The sequence below is a fragment of the Lutra lutra genome, chromosome 6 (genome assembly GCF_902655055.1).
Source record: "Lutra lutra chromosome 6, mLutLut1.2, whole genome shotgun sequence".
Lineage (NCBI taxonomy): Eukaryota > Metazoa > Chordata > Mammalia > Carnivora > Mustelidae > Lutra > Lutra lutra.
Genome location: NC_062283.1, coordinates 113,088,949 through 113,103,883, shown reverse-complemented (window position 1 = coordinate 113,103,883; position 14,935 = coordinate 113,088,949). Strand labels below are relative to the sequence as shown.

General features: G+C 41.6%; 1 protein-coding gene across 12 annotated transcripts in view; it reads left to right on the top strand.

The window, feature by feature from the left end:
- BACH2 (BTB domain and CNC homolog 2) overlaps window positions 1-14,935 on the top strand; it is a 362,273-nt gene that overhangs the window by 93,415 nt on the left and 253,923 nt on the right. For 6 of the 12 annotated variants that reach the window (XM_047732087.1, XM_047732098.1, XM_047732090.1 and 3 more), the window contains exon 2: window positions 3,208-3,320. In XM_047732087.1, the coding sequence (XP_047588043.1) occupies window positions 3,312-3,320 (9 nt within the window). In that variant the 5' untranslated portion in view covers window positions 3,208-3,311. Of the gene's footprint in view, window positions 1-660; window positions 666-3,207; window positions 3,321-14,935 lie in introns of all 12 variants that reach the window. The other 6 variants (XM_047732095.1, XM_047732096.1, XM_047732094.1 and 3 more) reach the window with 2 other exon arrangements.

The window sequence follows — 14,935 nt, the reverse complement described above, 5'->3', positions numbered from 1 at the left end:
CCTTGTCTTCTCTCTTTGTAGACTTCACCTTTTCTGCTCATTCTCTCTTTGATCCCTTCTTCTTGCTCTGTCTCTACTTTTCTGCTTACTCACCCTTCTACCCACCTGGAAAGATGAATTACATTTCATTAACCTTTCCAAAGCCTAAAGGTGACCACAGGCTTTGTTGCCCATTGAGCTAACTCTGTTAGGATCCACTGAGTGGAAGTCACAGATTGCTTCTGGGATTGGCTTTCTCCAGGCACCCTTTGAAGGTATCTGTACTTGCCTTTTGTTTAGTATCAGAGGAGTCCAACTTCGCGAACGATTAAAAAGAAACATTCAAAAATAGAATAAAGAAGAAAACTCCCTTAATTCCACCATGGTAATGCCTGTATCTTTTCCCCTAATGCTTTATTTAAGATGCAATCTCCTTTTTTAAGCTGTAGATTTCTCTAAGCCTCTCAATGGAATTGGCTGCAAAACCACCAGGTTCTCTCTGTTTCAAAGGAGATTTAAAATACTTGGTAGAACAAGGCCAGTCTTTTTGGTTGCTGGCCAGAAGTGAACTGACCCAATTTCTAAAACTGTCATCTGTTTGCTGAGGTGTTTTCAGTTAATGATGGTGTGTGTGTGTGTGTGCGTGTGTGTGTGTGTGTGAGAGAGAGAGAGAGAGATTAGGAGAGGTATTTTATTTGTAGGCTTTGTACGTATTTTAATTCTGTAGTATCTTGAAATGAAGCCACTTGAAGCCCAGGGTCTACTGCCTATGACAGCATGACTAAGAAGAATTCTTTTACTTCTCTGAATCTGGTTTCCTGATTTAAAAAACTACCACTCAGATCAGTATCAGTACTCAGAGTATTCATAGAAAAGTGCATTGTGCCGTTTTGAGCACTATACAGCTGTAAGATACTCTTAACAATATTTTTCCAAAAGATTTACAGTCCTGGACATTAAAAGGTTTTATTTTTTTTTTAAAGGCAGTCTGCAATGATTATGAACACTGTGTTTAAGACTATATGTTAAGAGTCTACATCATCCTAGGCTCTGTGAGAACAAAGAAAAAAAAATCGTTCATAGTATTTAAGTACTTTCTATGTGACTAATATTTCCCTCGAAGAGTTTGTACGTTGACTCTGTTGTAGAACCAACATACATGAAAATAGTATAAGAACACTTGGGGTGCTGGGGAACAGAGGGGAGGACCCATAATGACTTCTGTGCCTACTGTATCCCCAAGTTCTGAGGGAATGGGGACCGTGGCATGATTGGAGCTGGGTGGAATTTCCTTGGGGAAATTATGTTCAAGAATCCTTGTCTGTTTATTATTATCTTCTTGTGCCCACCTTTCCTGTGTTGATACCAGTGTGTACAATTTAATGGAATTGTGACATCAGGCATCTGTGCAAGGCATTTGGATAAGTTTCCCAGTAAAGTGCTGGGCTGTAGGCTTTAAGTGGATTGAATTACATACATTAAAAAGGAAACAGCATGTATAGAGTTCTACTTGGAAATAGAAATGTATTAGCATCTGCTTCTGAAATTCAAAGAGTAGAAGTTACATGCGTAATTTCTTTGTCATTATAAGATTGGTTCGAATTAGATACTGAATTTTCTTGACTTTGAAGCAGCAATCGATTACTCAGGCGTACAAGACATCGAGAGGTATTTGGATGTATTTGGGCTACAAAATCAGAATTCCAAAGAGAGAATTCCAGGGTCTCTCCATGCTGTACATCATTCTTAAAATATGTTATTGCTGTGACTCAATGTGGTATTTTCTTTGGAATCTATGTGTGTCAAATAGCCAGGGAGTGATCTGTAATTTCCTCTCCCTATCTTCTGATTTGTGCAAGGAATTTAATAATCTTATGTTCACAGAATAATAATGTGTATGGGGTAGGAGTTTATCTTTTGAAAATATATATTACAAAGTCATTTTCTTGATGGTGAAAGATGTTAACATAGGGAATATAGCCTTGGACTTCTCTGCGTCCTTGATTCAGCAGACACGCCAGGACCTCTGGTCACTCCCCACCAGACAAAGGCTGAGTGCTAAGAACTAAAAGTGATTATGTTGAGCACAATTATGGCAACTTTTTTCTTTTCTTAGCAAACAGTTTCTGTATCATTATTATATATTATTATTAAAAAGAATATATATTTTAAAGCACTGCAGTTCCATTTAAACCTGTAATTCCAGTCTTTAGGGAAAGGTTTGGATATATAAATCCTTCCTAGATGCAACCAGAAAACGTAGCACAGAAATAAGATGATTACAAGGAACCTTACAATGTTTGGCTCTCCTTTCCAATTCACCCACAAACATTGTTCAGAAAAAAAGACTACAAATCTAGTTAAGTGGTTACAGATATTTTCTTTCTTTATTTTTCCTTAATGGTTGACACATTAAGAGCTCTGGAGCTGTACAAATAACAATTTTACTCTAAAATGTCACTCAAGTGAATCAAAAACCTCCCTAAATAACACATCAGAGGGGATGTTGAGTCGTCTGGTTCATTTGGCTCATGGAAAACTGACCTCCTGAATTCCCTTCTGGTAGGAGCTCTACTGCCTGGAGAAGGTCCTATCTGGAAGGTCCTATCTGTTGAGCTTGGCATTGTGTAGTCAGTCTTCAGCAAATGCCTGTCTCTTCCTCATAGGCCGCAGGGGAGGCATTGAGATCTGGCACAAAGTAAGTACTACTCACATGCTAGATCCTTTCTCCTCCCAAGGAGGCTGAAGCCTGAGTGGGGAACTTTTACATAAGCGACCCCTCTGGGTTATTGATCCCTATGTCCTCAGTACCCTGCACTTCGTAAGGGCGAAAAAATAGTTATTGAAGGAAGGTTCTTGTTCTGGTATGTTGATACCTGCTCTGAGTATATGATATCCAGCTTTTCCTTGGCCACTGGCATGTCTGGTGTCCGTGACCCCAAGACTTCTGATTTGAATCTCTAGACCTGTGCTGTCCAGTAACATCGCCACTAACCACACGTGGATCTTTACATTTAAATTTAATTAAAATCACATACAATTTAAAATTCATCTCTTAGTTGCACTAGCTACATCTCTAGGGATCAGTAGCCACACGTGGCTAGTAGTTACCATACTGGACCATACAGGCAGGGAGCATTGCCATCATGGCAGAAAGTTCCACTGGATGCGGGACTGCTCTGGTTTTCCTGAAGCACCCGCTGATGGATTTCCTCTTTGTGTTTGCAGTGCAGCTGTCTGCTTCAGGAAGTGAAGTCTACAGTAACGAGGAGAATCTTTAAGAGCTGCCTCACACTGTGACATGTCTGAGCCCTTGCTCCGGTCCCTGCAGCATGAACAAGGTAAGAGATACTTTTGGGAATCAGCTTTTGTGTCTTCTTTACAGTACCATGATTCTTCTGGGTACATAATGCCTTCCCACGATGTGAGGAGGTTGCTTCTCCTGCCACAAGCATTCCAGAGGTTGGAGAGTGGGGGGACACCAGCGAGCATTGTTCATAGGTGGGGTCGCAGGAGGTGGTGGCCGCACTGCAGTTGTAATAGCCTTCCAGATGTGTCATTGTATTTGTCAGAAGCTTCTGAGTGGCTGAAATATTGGTTGTTAGTATAATTGCCTTGGCATAAATATTGGAAGATTGAGTTCTGAAGCCAGACTACCCGGGTTTAAGTAACAGCTCTTCCAGATGACTTTGGGCAAGTGGCTTAACCTCTCTTGTCCTCTGTTTCCTCTCCTGAAAAATGCTGATAAGAGTACCTTAACAGGGGACACCTGGGTGGCTCAGTTGGTTAAGCGGCTGCTTTCGGCTCAGGTCATGATCTCAGGGTCCTGGGATCGAGTCCCACATCGGGCTCCTTGCTCAGCAGGGAACCTGCTTCTCCCTCTGCCTCTGCCTGCCACTCTATCTGCCTGTGCTCACTCTCACTCTCTCTCTCTCTGACAAATAAATAAATAAAATCTTTAAAAAAAAAAAAAAAGAGTACCTTAACAGGGTTATTAAAAGGATGAACGTGAGTTCATATGTACACCAGTGCTTAATATAGTGCCTATCTACATTACAGGCATTTGATAAATATTTGCTATTGTTGTTTCTGATGTTGAGGACAATGTTGTCCCTTAGATGTCCTTGTAGGAGAGTCTTAAGTGCATCTGCAACTTTTCCATGTATTCCTTGAGTGTCTGAGCAAGTAACAATTGATTACAGTTGGGCACTCAGGGATGAACAATGAATGAGTCAGGTTTTGCCTACAGCAGGTGACAGGCTTGGGGGTAGTGTGGCTAGTGTTTTAATGAGATGCGTACCGGGAACTCTGCAAGTACAGAAGGAACAGCCAGCTTTGGGAGATATGGAAAGGACTGTAGAGGAGGTGACATTTTGAGTCAGATCTTGAATGATAAGTGGCCATTTCTTAGACATAGAATAGGGCAGGGCATTCCAGGTAAAGGAAACAGGCTATGTTTAGGCACAAAGCATATGAGAAAGTCTGGTGTGTTTGGAGAAAAAAGAACTTGGTACAGCAGGTTATCTCAACACTGTTAACATTTGAGCTGAGTAATTCTTTGTAGTGAGAGGCCGTCTTCCACTTTAAAGGATGTTCAGTAGCATCCCCTTTCCCCCACTTCAGTCCAGCCAACCAAAAACTTTCCCCAACATTGGCCAGTGTCCCTTAGGGTAACAAAAATACCCGTGGCTGAGAACCACTGCACTGGGGGAAGATGGTAGATATGAGCCCAGAAAATGAGGTAAGGGTCCAATTCTAAGAGCCACTGAAGGATCTAATACAAGAGAAGGACATTGCCAGAGGCCTACAAGAAGAGGTAAATTATCCCCTTAGCGATGGATTGTGGTAGAATTAGACAGTGCTTTGAGACAGTGTGTCTTCAAAAGGTATTATGGAATCCCTAGGCTTTAAGAAAACCCATTTAGTTTGTTGAAAGTCCTTTACTAAAACCCCCTTTCCAGTGGTGATTTTTTTCTCTTGGCCTGTTGTCTGGCCTTCTCGTGCTCTCTGCTTCACCCCACTGGAAGAGACCAGAAAATAATAAGAAATGGTTTTTGAGAGATTTTCATTTGGCCAAGAGAAGAAAACCTGTTCTAACTCCCACCATCACCACCACCACTGGCTTAAATACTTACCTTTAAGCAGTCTTTGAGAAGTGAGCTTTTGGAATACTGGAAAGTGGGCAGGTATTCCATGCCAAAGTCATGAATGGAGGGTGGGGAAGAGGAGGAGACTCATCACTGTGGTCGTTGCAAACCTTGGCGTCTATTAGTCAGGGTTTGGTGTACTGAAACGTGAAGACAACTCTTGGGAAGTCTGATTGGTGGACACAGTTTGCTATGACAGCCCTGCCTTAAGTTTCTACAGGGCAACTCAAGACCTGATGTCATGGTTTGGCTCTTGATATGCAGCTGGGAACCAGACTCCTCAGACATTTCAAGTGTCTCAGTAGGTGTGTCTGTTGCTTGGGAAGGTGTGTTCTGCCTAAGTGTCCCAATGAATGCTTTATTTTATGTTATTTTAATTTAAAGTAGTGATTAAGCATGATGTGTAACCTTCATAGGTCAGCATTTTTCTTATGATTTTCTTGGCATAAGACAAAGAACACACCACCCTTTGGGGAGGAAATAGATCTCAGCTTAAATAAAACCAGACAATCATCTCATCAAGTAGGATATGTGAGTTAGAATGTTGGAAATATTTCTGTGGGTACGGTTGATTTTCCAAGTAGATCTGTTTCTAGAAAGCTGGAGAGTTTTGAATTGTGCACTTTCCACTTGCTTGGACATACAGTCTCATAAATCTCCTTCCTTCCCAAACCCCAGCTAGCGTGTGGGACACTTGAACTGTGGAGATGTCAAGTTGGAGGGCTGCACAGTGTTCTAAGGTCCACTGTGATTCCTGTGAAGTGATGGGGCGATTGTGATTACAGTGAGCCATTGACATCTCTCTTTGAGGTTATTTAGCAATGATATCACTAGAAAACAACTGAAATGAGCCCCACGGCACAAGACACTGACCATTTGACCAGTTTAACCAGGCTAACCTGATGGTGAACTGCTGTCCACCAAGTAGTGGCTTCTCTCCCCACATTCGTGAACTTCTGTCTGTGGCAGAGTTTGGGGTCACACCAGAAAGGGGTGCAGTTCCGGGCCTCAGCTTGCCCACCAGTACATTCGTTTATACATAAGATTTCTACACAGCAGATACCCTCACATTTATTCACCTTTTTAATATTATAAACAGATTTGATTGGTTGTTCATTTGGGACTTATGTTCTAGCCTCACATGTTGAGGACACTGTGGGTGCAAAAGTTTCCCCAGGGTTCTCTTTCCCCTTGGCTCTCGTGCACACTTGGAGACCCATCTTTCCAGTTTCCATACTCTTCTCAGATCTTTTTGCAAGCGTTGACTTTCTAATCTTTATATTGATTCCAAACTTTATCATCAGGATTTCACTATAAATTTTGTCAAAAGTTTTTATCCTCTCTACTTTCTCAGGCATTCTCTTGTTAAAGATAGATGATATAATAAACATTGTTGCTGGTAAGAAGGGTTAATGTTTTACATTTGTGTTATTTACCTATCATCATGCTGTAAAGAAAGGATTTTAGTGTGTTACTTAAAAATCAGAGCCAAATGGGAGGCAAGTTGGACAGGATGGGATTTTGTAGAGACCACTGGGCAGGCTGATGAACGTTGGGTACTCGGAAGCCTGTAAGTTCACAGAGCCACGCTCACAGGACCCGTGTTCTGCTCTTGAAAGCTCTCTCTTCCTAGCAGCAACCTCAGAATTACAATTTTAAACTCTTTCCTTCATGGTCATTATTTTCATGAAGGCATATCACTTGCTGTGGTCTGCCTTGAATTTATGAGGACGCCCCATCTGATTGAAAAATAATTGATTTTTCCGTGGTTATACAGAACGCTCCCCTCCCCCCACAGTGAAAAGGAACCTTCTTGAGAATTGTTTCTTCCTTCTTATGTTCAAATACAGTCAGATCTGATTGCTGTTGCTTTGGACAAATGCCATCGCATCCAATGAAGTACAGCCTTGTGTCTTATCTCTCTTGGTGGGTGGATGCTACTGTTTTGCTTAATATCCACCCAGCAGAATTTTTTCTCTGAATATTTTACTGTGCCAGGTTTGAGGCAGTTTCACCTTGACACTCAGATCAATATCTCTATAGTCAACTAAAAAGTAAAACTGAAATTCAGTTTTTGCCTTCATTTAGAGTTTTTCTTACTTGGCTCCTCCTTACTATGAAGCAGTGAAGTTTGGAACTCATGACCCCTGGCTCTCCCCCCAGCATAGACATGACTCTATTTGATTAAACGTCACCTCCTCTAACAGACACGTACCAAGGGTGTACTGGGTCCCGCGCACTGTGCTTATAGGACACCAGTGAACAAAATAAAGGTCTTTGCCATCCAGAGCTTCTATTCTGGCCAGGGTAAGGAGAGTCAGCTTATTTCAGAGGTTTAATACATTCACCTAGGGGCGCCTGGGTGGCTCAGTGGGTTAAAGCCTCTGCCTTCCGCTCAGGTCATGATCCCAGGGTCCTGGGATCGAGCCCCACATAGGGTGCCCTGCTCAGTGAGGAGTCTGCTTCTCCCTCTGCCTGTCCCGTGGACCCCAACCCCACCTCATGCTTCTGCGTGTGTGCTCTCTCTCTCTCTCAAAAAATAAAATCTTAAAAAAAAAAAAAATGGTCCCATCCTCATACCTGACCCTAGTCAGCCCCGCATCGGGCTCTCCGCTCAGCAGGGAGCCTGCTTCCTTCTCTCTCTGCCTGCCTCTCTGCCTACTTGTGATCTCTATCTGTCAAATAAATAAAATTAAATTAAAAAAAAGAAAAAGAAAAAAAAATCTTTAAACATACACCTAACATGAAAATGTACTCAGTCAAGGTAGGAAAGAGATTATCAGGCTCTTTCAGACGCAGTGAAAGAATACATTTCTCAAGGGAATTTAAACAATGTGTATCAAAGTCTCAAAAATACACATACCTGTTGACTTAAAATTCCATTTGTACAACAGTTACTCAAAAGGAGTTGCCATGGATGTGTACAAAAATTGAGGCAATGTGTTCATCGTATATTACAATAATAGTCATTTTTGGAAGGTAATAATTGTGGTATACAGCCATACAATAAAAATACCAGGGAGGGATGAAGGGATATTTAGTGACATAAAAAGATGTTTTAAATGAGTTGTGGAGAAGGCAAGTTACAGAACAGTATGTATAGCTGGATCATTATTTCCCTTTTCAAAAGATATACATGACTATACATACACATCAAAATGTTAAAAGCATTATCTTCTTTTTGCTTGTATGTTCTAAATTTCTTAAGCAATGTACATTCTTTCATACTAAAAATAATATATAAAAAAGACATTAGGTTATTTTTAAGATACTACCTTCACGACAGTTTTAGATATATATGATAGGATGTTGTCCAGAACATTAGCAGTGGTTTTCTCAGAGGGTGGGTACATGGTCTTTCTTTCTTTCTTTCTTTTTTTTAAAGATTTTATTTATTTATTTGACAGAGATCACAAGTAGGCAGAGAGGCAGGCAGAGAGAGGGAGGAAGCAGGCTCCTCGCTGAGCAGAGAGCCCGATGTGGGACTCAATCCCAGGACCTTGGGATCATGACCTGAGCCGAAGGCAGAGGCTTTAACCCACTGAGCCACCCAGGCACCCCTGTATTTGTTTCTTATTTGAAAAAATACTTTTCTATATTTTTAACTTTCCTACAATGAGTGTTTGTATATGTGATTAAAAATCAGAAAAAAAGCAAGTGGGGTGCCTGGGTGGCTCAGTGGGTTAAGCCTCTGCCTCTGGCTCAGGTCGTGATCCTGGGGTCCTGGGATCGAGTCCCGCATCGGGCCCTCTGCTCATCAGGGAGCCTGCTTCCTCTTCTTTCTGCCTACTTGTGATCTCTGTCTGTCAAGTAAATAAATAAATAAAATCTTAAAAAAAAAAGGCAAAGGTTTTAAAATAAGTACCCCCTTAGCTGTGGTACAACTGGATAAGATATTTAACAGACAGATAGAAAACCAGAGCCCTTGGTCAAAACAGAGATTGAAAGTCGGGAGCGATTCTATGTGACATATGACCAGACAGGAGCTTTTTGATGTGCTCATGGTTTGGAGGCAGTAGTAAGTAGAGCAACACTCTAGAAAAAGATATGTCCTTTGACTCAGTGACTCAAAACTTTTAAATGGAATTACATCCTCTTACTCAGTATGTGTCATTTCTTCATCCAGCTGTTCAAAAGACTTGGCTGATGTATACAAGTTTAGACCAGTGCTTCTCAGACTAGGGTTTGGGAACGCCTGGGGAGCCCATTCACAGGCCACCTGCAAGGTCAAAACTACTTTCATAATAATGTTAAGTCTTTTTTTTTTTTTTTCTTTTCCTCTCTCTTGAGTGTACAGTACAGTTTTTCAAGAGGCTGCGTGGCATCCAATGACATTCATCCAAAATGTCTGTTTTAATTTTTAAGATGGCAACAACCATGGGTAGAAAGAATTGATATAGACAAAAACCCTTTAAGGTCTGCAGTCATTTTTGAGGACGTCCTGAGATAGGAGTTTGAGAAGCTGTGGGCTAACCCGTGCCTATGTCCTGTGTTTGACAGTCCTTACTCTAGGAAGAAGCTGGACCCGGGGCTCGGAGCAGTGAGCACCGTGGGCATTGTGTCACATCTGGTCTCACCTTCTACATCTTTAAGGATGTAGAATGAGCTTAGTCCTTATTTAAAAACAAAACAAAACAAAACCATTTTATGGAGTTCATGAGACTAAAGGGAACATCGTTGGCACAAGGCCAGTGTAACACCCATGTTACTTATGTGTAAGTCAGATTCTGCTAAATGGGGGATGGACAGAAATGGCAAACCTGGACCTCCATTCTCTTCCATGTTTATCACACTGGGAAATTCAGTGCATTTTTAGGAAGAAAACAGGAATATAATTCCCTTCTGAGAGGTATGGGAATACAGACTTAAATGTAGATGGTCAATTTGCTATGAAGTAGGGAGAAGACAAATTTAAAAGAATTAACTAAGTATGTTAATGCTTAGTTATCTTTAAAATGTATGCACGAGGGGGCCACCTGGGTGGCTCAGTCTGTTAAGCAGCTACCTTCGGCTCAGGTCACGATCCCAGAGTCCTGAGATTAAGCCCCGTGTCGGTCTCCCTGCTCGGCATGAAGCCTGCTTCTCCCTCTGCCCCTCACCCTGCTTGTGCTCTCTCTCTCACTCTCTCTCAAATAAATAAATCTTTAAAAATAAATACATCGGGCTCCTTGTTCTGTGGGGAGCCTGCTTCTCCCTCTGCCTCTGTCTGCCGCTCTGTCTGCCTGTGCTCGCTCTCTCTCTCTTTCTCTCTCTGACAAATAAATAAATAAAATCTTTTAAAAATAAATAAATAAAAAATAAAAATAAATAAAATGTATGCGTGTATACAACTCATTTGTGCTAGTAAATATAGATAAGACATACAGGCTATTTGAGAAATGCTTCCTACTTTATGTGGAAATATCTCTTGATAATTTCTAGTCATTTCTACCATGGAAGCAATATCGATGCTTTTATTTCAGTACTGAGACCTCTCCTCCTTTCTGCTTCACGGAAACCCAGTTCAGTTGGTCTCAGCTCACCTCTGAATCTCGGAGGGGATCATGGCGGCACAGGGGTCACTGCCTACTTCTCTAAGAAGCAGTCTTCGTGGTCCGGGTGTGAGTGGAAAGTCTGAAGCTTTCTGTCCAGAGCAGTGGAGCATCAGATGAATCACACACTGACGCACTCAAGTCCGCACCGGCCCTCAGACACGCGCGCGCAGGGTAGGGTTCACGTGGTTGCGCCGGGGCCTTGACTTGAGTGTGGAGCTTGTCAGGGGCCTGACTTAACAGCTCCCAATCATGTCAGAAAAGATGAAGGAGAAGCTGAACAGGTGGGAGGCAAATTAAGGCTTTGGAGTAGAAAGGCTGGACTTCGGGTTTAAGACCGTAATGACCCCAGCAGGAGAAGAGATATGTTTTGACACGACGGTAATATAATTTCAAGTCTGAGAGGCCTTGTTTTGAATCACGATAAGCCCTTTGAAATGTGGCCACCGCTACTGACCATAAAATAGGTTTCACTTGAATGAAAGAGGACATTCAGTTTCACCTTGGTTTTTTTCAGTGGCCCCTCACACACACTGTGATCGTTGGTCTGGGAATCTCATTCGTCCTTATTTCTGGCAGATTTAAAGAATAGTGCCTAGGATTTTCTTGACTGGAGCAAGTTTTGCTTTTTTTTTTTTTTTTAATATTGATGAACTGCCCCATGCCAGCCTCCATGTGGAGCTTTAATTAAGTGTTGACCAAACTGGTGGGTCCTCGTTCTGTATCACCATATCTGCATCACTAAGCCCACACAAGCCCACGGCATAATTAGACAGGTCCTTTGGGCCTGGGATGTGTGCTGCGACCTCTTTCTTTGATGCTGGTGGTGGCGGGGTCCCTGTAACAAAGAGGCCAGTTGATTCTGGTCTTTGTGAATCATGCAGAGGAATGCTTCTGTCTTCTAAGTCCTCAACCCTGCCCTTCTCCTCTCAATTAGTAGTCCTTAATGGGTATAATTAAGTTACATCTTATTTAGTTAATTGGTGATTGGGTGATTGGAAACATGACTATTTAGGTACTTAATCTGTGGTTTGTCCATCTTTAGAATATTAACAACTCAATTTGTCTGATTTTGCGAACATATCAGCTCAAACGATGGTATTGCTATGTATCTGGGGAAATGCATAAATGAGAGATTACTTCCACCCCAGCTTATTAATTTGAGTACCTAGTACTTTAAATTGCCCTTTTCCCCCTCCCTTTCTTGTGGTCCAGCTATCTTATTATAGCATTTAGCCCTTTGTTAGTATTCTTTCCAGCTTCCTTTTTTGGTCTTTTGTCTCTGTAAAATACTCGTAACGTTGTTTTCTATGTTTTCAGAGAACATTGTATTTTTGAATATATGTGCATTTTTTGCTTCATTCTTTTTTTTTTTTTAATTTTATTTATTTATTTGAGAGAGTGTGCATGTATGGGGTGGGGCAGAGGGGAAAGAGAGGGAAAGAATCCCAAGCAGACTCAGTACTGAGCACAGCCCCTAAGCAGGGCTCGATCCCCCAACCCCAAGATCACAACCTGAACCAAAACCAAGAGTCGGACACTAAGCCAACTGAACCACCCAAGTGCCCCATTTGCTTCATTCTTAAAAACCTCATATTTTGTGAAAAAATTAATAAATGTCCTAGAAGAGAAGAGATACCTATTTCGAGTATATAAAACTACATATTTTTGCAGATAGTCCTCAGATAATGTTCAGAAGACATATTTCTAGTCTTTCATAAATGACTGTGTTTAGGTTTTGATGAAAACATTTAGATTTTATTAATCACAGCTTGTATCTTCTTCTAGTTTATTTGATTTTCTTTTCTTCATGGAATAGTTTTATAACTTCTTACGACCCTCAGATTTTAGTAAAGTGGCATTATCCTGAGAGGCCAGTCTCAGTTAGGTATAAGTATAAGCAATTAATTAAGATAACCAACCTTAGCCAGAGCGTTAGAGTGTCATCACATGTCACAGTGATCAAGAAGCACCTGTTAATTAGAACATTGAAGTAGCAGTGAGTTTTAGAAGAAAACAAAGATTGGTTGAAATTAGCAATATCTGCGTGTCTTGTTTTTTCATAAATCCAACCCATAAACAATTTGTTGTGACAGCTCTAGGCTGGCGTTATGGCATTTTGGATGGGGTCTGATTATGGCTAAAAATAGACATGTGTATTAAAGATCAGAAGAGGAATATTAAACAATTGAAATTTTGTGAAAGACTGATGCTGTTTCATTGTAATAATTTCCCCAAAGGCACATTAGTAATGCTGCTAAATACAGACTTTAATAGACTTTAATAGTGTGTACTTTAGAGGCCTGATACACAAAGGAATAATGTATAAAACATTCATTATGGAAAATTGCTACCTTTTTTATTTAATAAGAAATCTGTTGAAACAAAACTATTGCACTGCCTATGGCATTATGTTCCTGGTATTAGCAGGCTGGAGAATAATTGCTACCGTGTTCTACATGTTTCTCCTTACCTATTCTAATCAAGTTGCAGTCATATTTACTTATTTGCTCCATGAATGAAAACGGGGGCTAAAGAAAAGCATTTGCATTGGTTGCACGCTTGTCCCATTACATGTGTAATCTTGGGCAAGCACCTTAACCTCAGACTCCATTTCTTCATTTGCACACTGGAGATCGTTCTGCTTACCTGGGAAGGTCAAGGTGGGCAAAGGTAAAGGTCGACGCGGTGGAGGCTCCACATAATAGGCACTCAGTGAATGCTTCCTATTATGATTACTCTCTACATCTGTTTCTCTTTATTCTGGTGTTTCTACGGATGACAGTTGTTGGGGGAGCGGGAAGGGTGCGAGAGTAAGAAAAAGCAATTAAAAAGAAGCCTCGGTAAGCAGCTCTGTCGCCAAGCCTTGCATTGGATTTCAATTTGATTTTAATGTGCTGCTGCTGAGAGCCATGCTGTTGAAAAAGAGAGAAGAGTAAGAAGCAGATGCTCTGGGAAGAACAGTGGGGCATTTATCTCTTTTAATGAGATAACATCATTAGAGTGACAAAGTGCAGTGAATCGATACTCGAAATGGACTGGTGCTATCTTCCCAAAGTGCGGATTGTTATACTTCACAGCCTTAGGATCTGCTGAATCACAAATTCTGTCTTATCTGTTGTTGGAGCCACCGACTTTGATCTCGCAGAACAGACCCACACCTTAGTGATCTCCACAGGAGCAGGAAAATGGACTAATTGGATAAATGAGGAAAATCCAGGGTGATTTATAAGTTGCCCTGTAATCAAGGAACCTCAGAGAAAGGAGGTTGGGTCTCCTTTTTTTTCCCCTTTGGCTTTAAATGGCTGCACACCCTAACCCTCGTCCCCCTCCACCCGCTTTCCTTGCTCTGTGTCTGCTTCTGTGTGTAATGTCAGAAACGCTAATCATGTCAGACCGTGACACTGACAGCCCTGACATTCACAACAAAGAGACAAGAAGGAGAGAGAGGGAGAGAGACCTCAGAGGGGGAAGGTGAGGAGAAGCAGCAGGGTAAGTATTTTTTTCTCACACATAAAATCTGTAGCTGCAAAACCACCAATGTTCTGGATGTATCACATCCAAGGAAAATTAAGGAAGGAGCGAGGTGAATTCTGATGGAGATAAAATTGCGCTGGGAAGATTTTGTGCTACTATTTTCCCCCCTCTTAGATTTCAGTGTGTAGCCTACATTATAGTTACTGTGGCTATGATTTCTTCTCACCAAGAGGAAAAAAAAAAACATGCTGTTAAAATTTTTTTCCCTTTCCGTACCCCAGTTTTTCTCTTTGAAACAAAGCAAAGTTAAGGCGCTGATCTTAGCAGGAAGCGTGTGCTCTCTAAGGTTTTCCATTGACCAGATTCCCGTAGTTTAATCTGAACAATAGCTGCTTCAGGGAAGAAGTCATCTGTGAGAGATGTTTTTTGACCGTGACAAAGCTGACTTGAGGACTGTTCAGTGTCATTCCCCTGGCTGCCTTGCCTTGGCCTCCCCAGCACCTGCCAGCTGCAGGAAAAGCTTACATTACTGCAATTTGGAGAGCTGACTATGGCCAGGTCTTCCAAACACCTTTGAGGTTTCTCTCTCTCCCTCAGGCACTTTCTCCATTTGGAATTGTTCTGGTGAGTGGTCGCCGGTCTCGGTCTTGGATCTTGGATCCGTCATGACCTGGAAACCTGCAGCCACATCTTCCATGTGTTTGGAATCCAGACGCTGGGATCTAAATTGAGCTCTGAGCACAGGCTGAATCATCTTAGCTTTTCTGTAAACATGAGAACCCAGCTGCCAGCTCAGCTTTT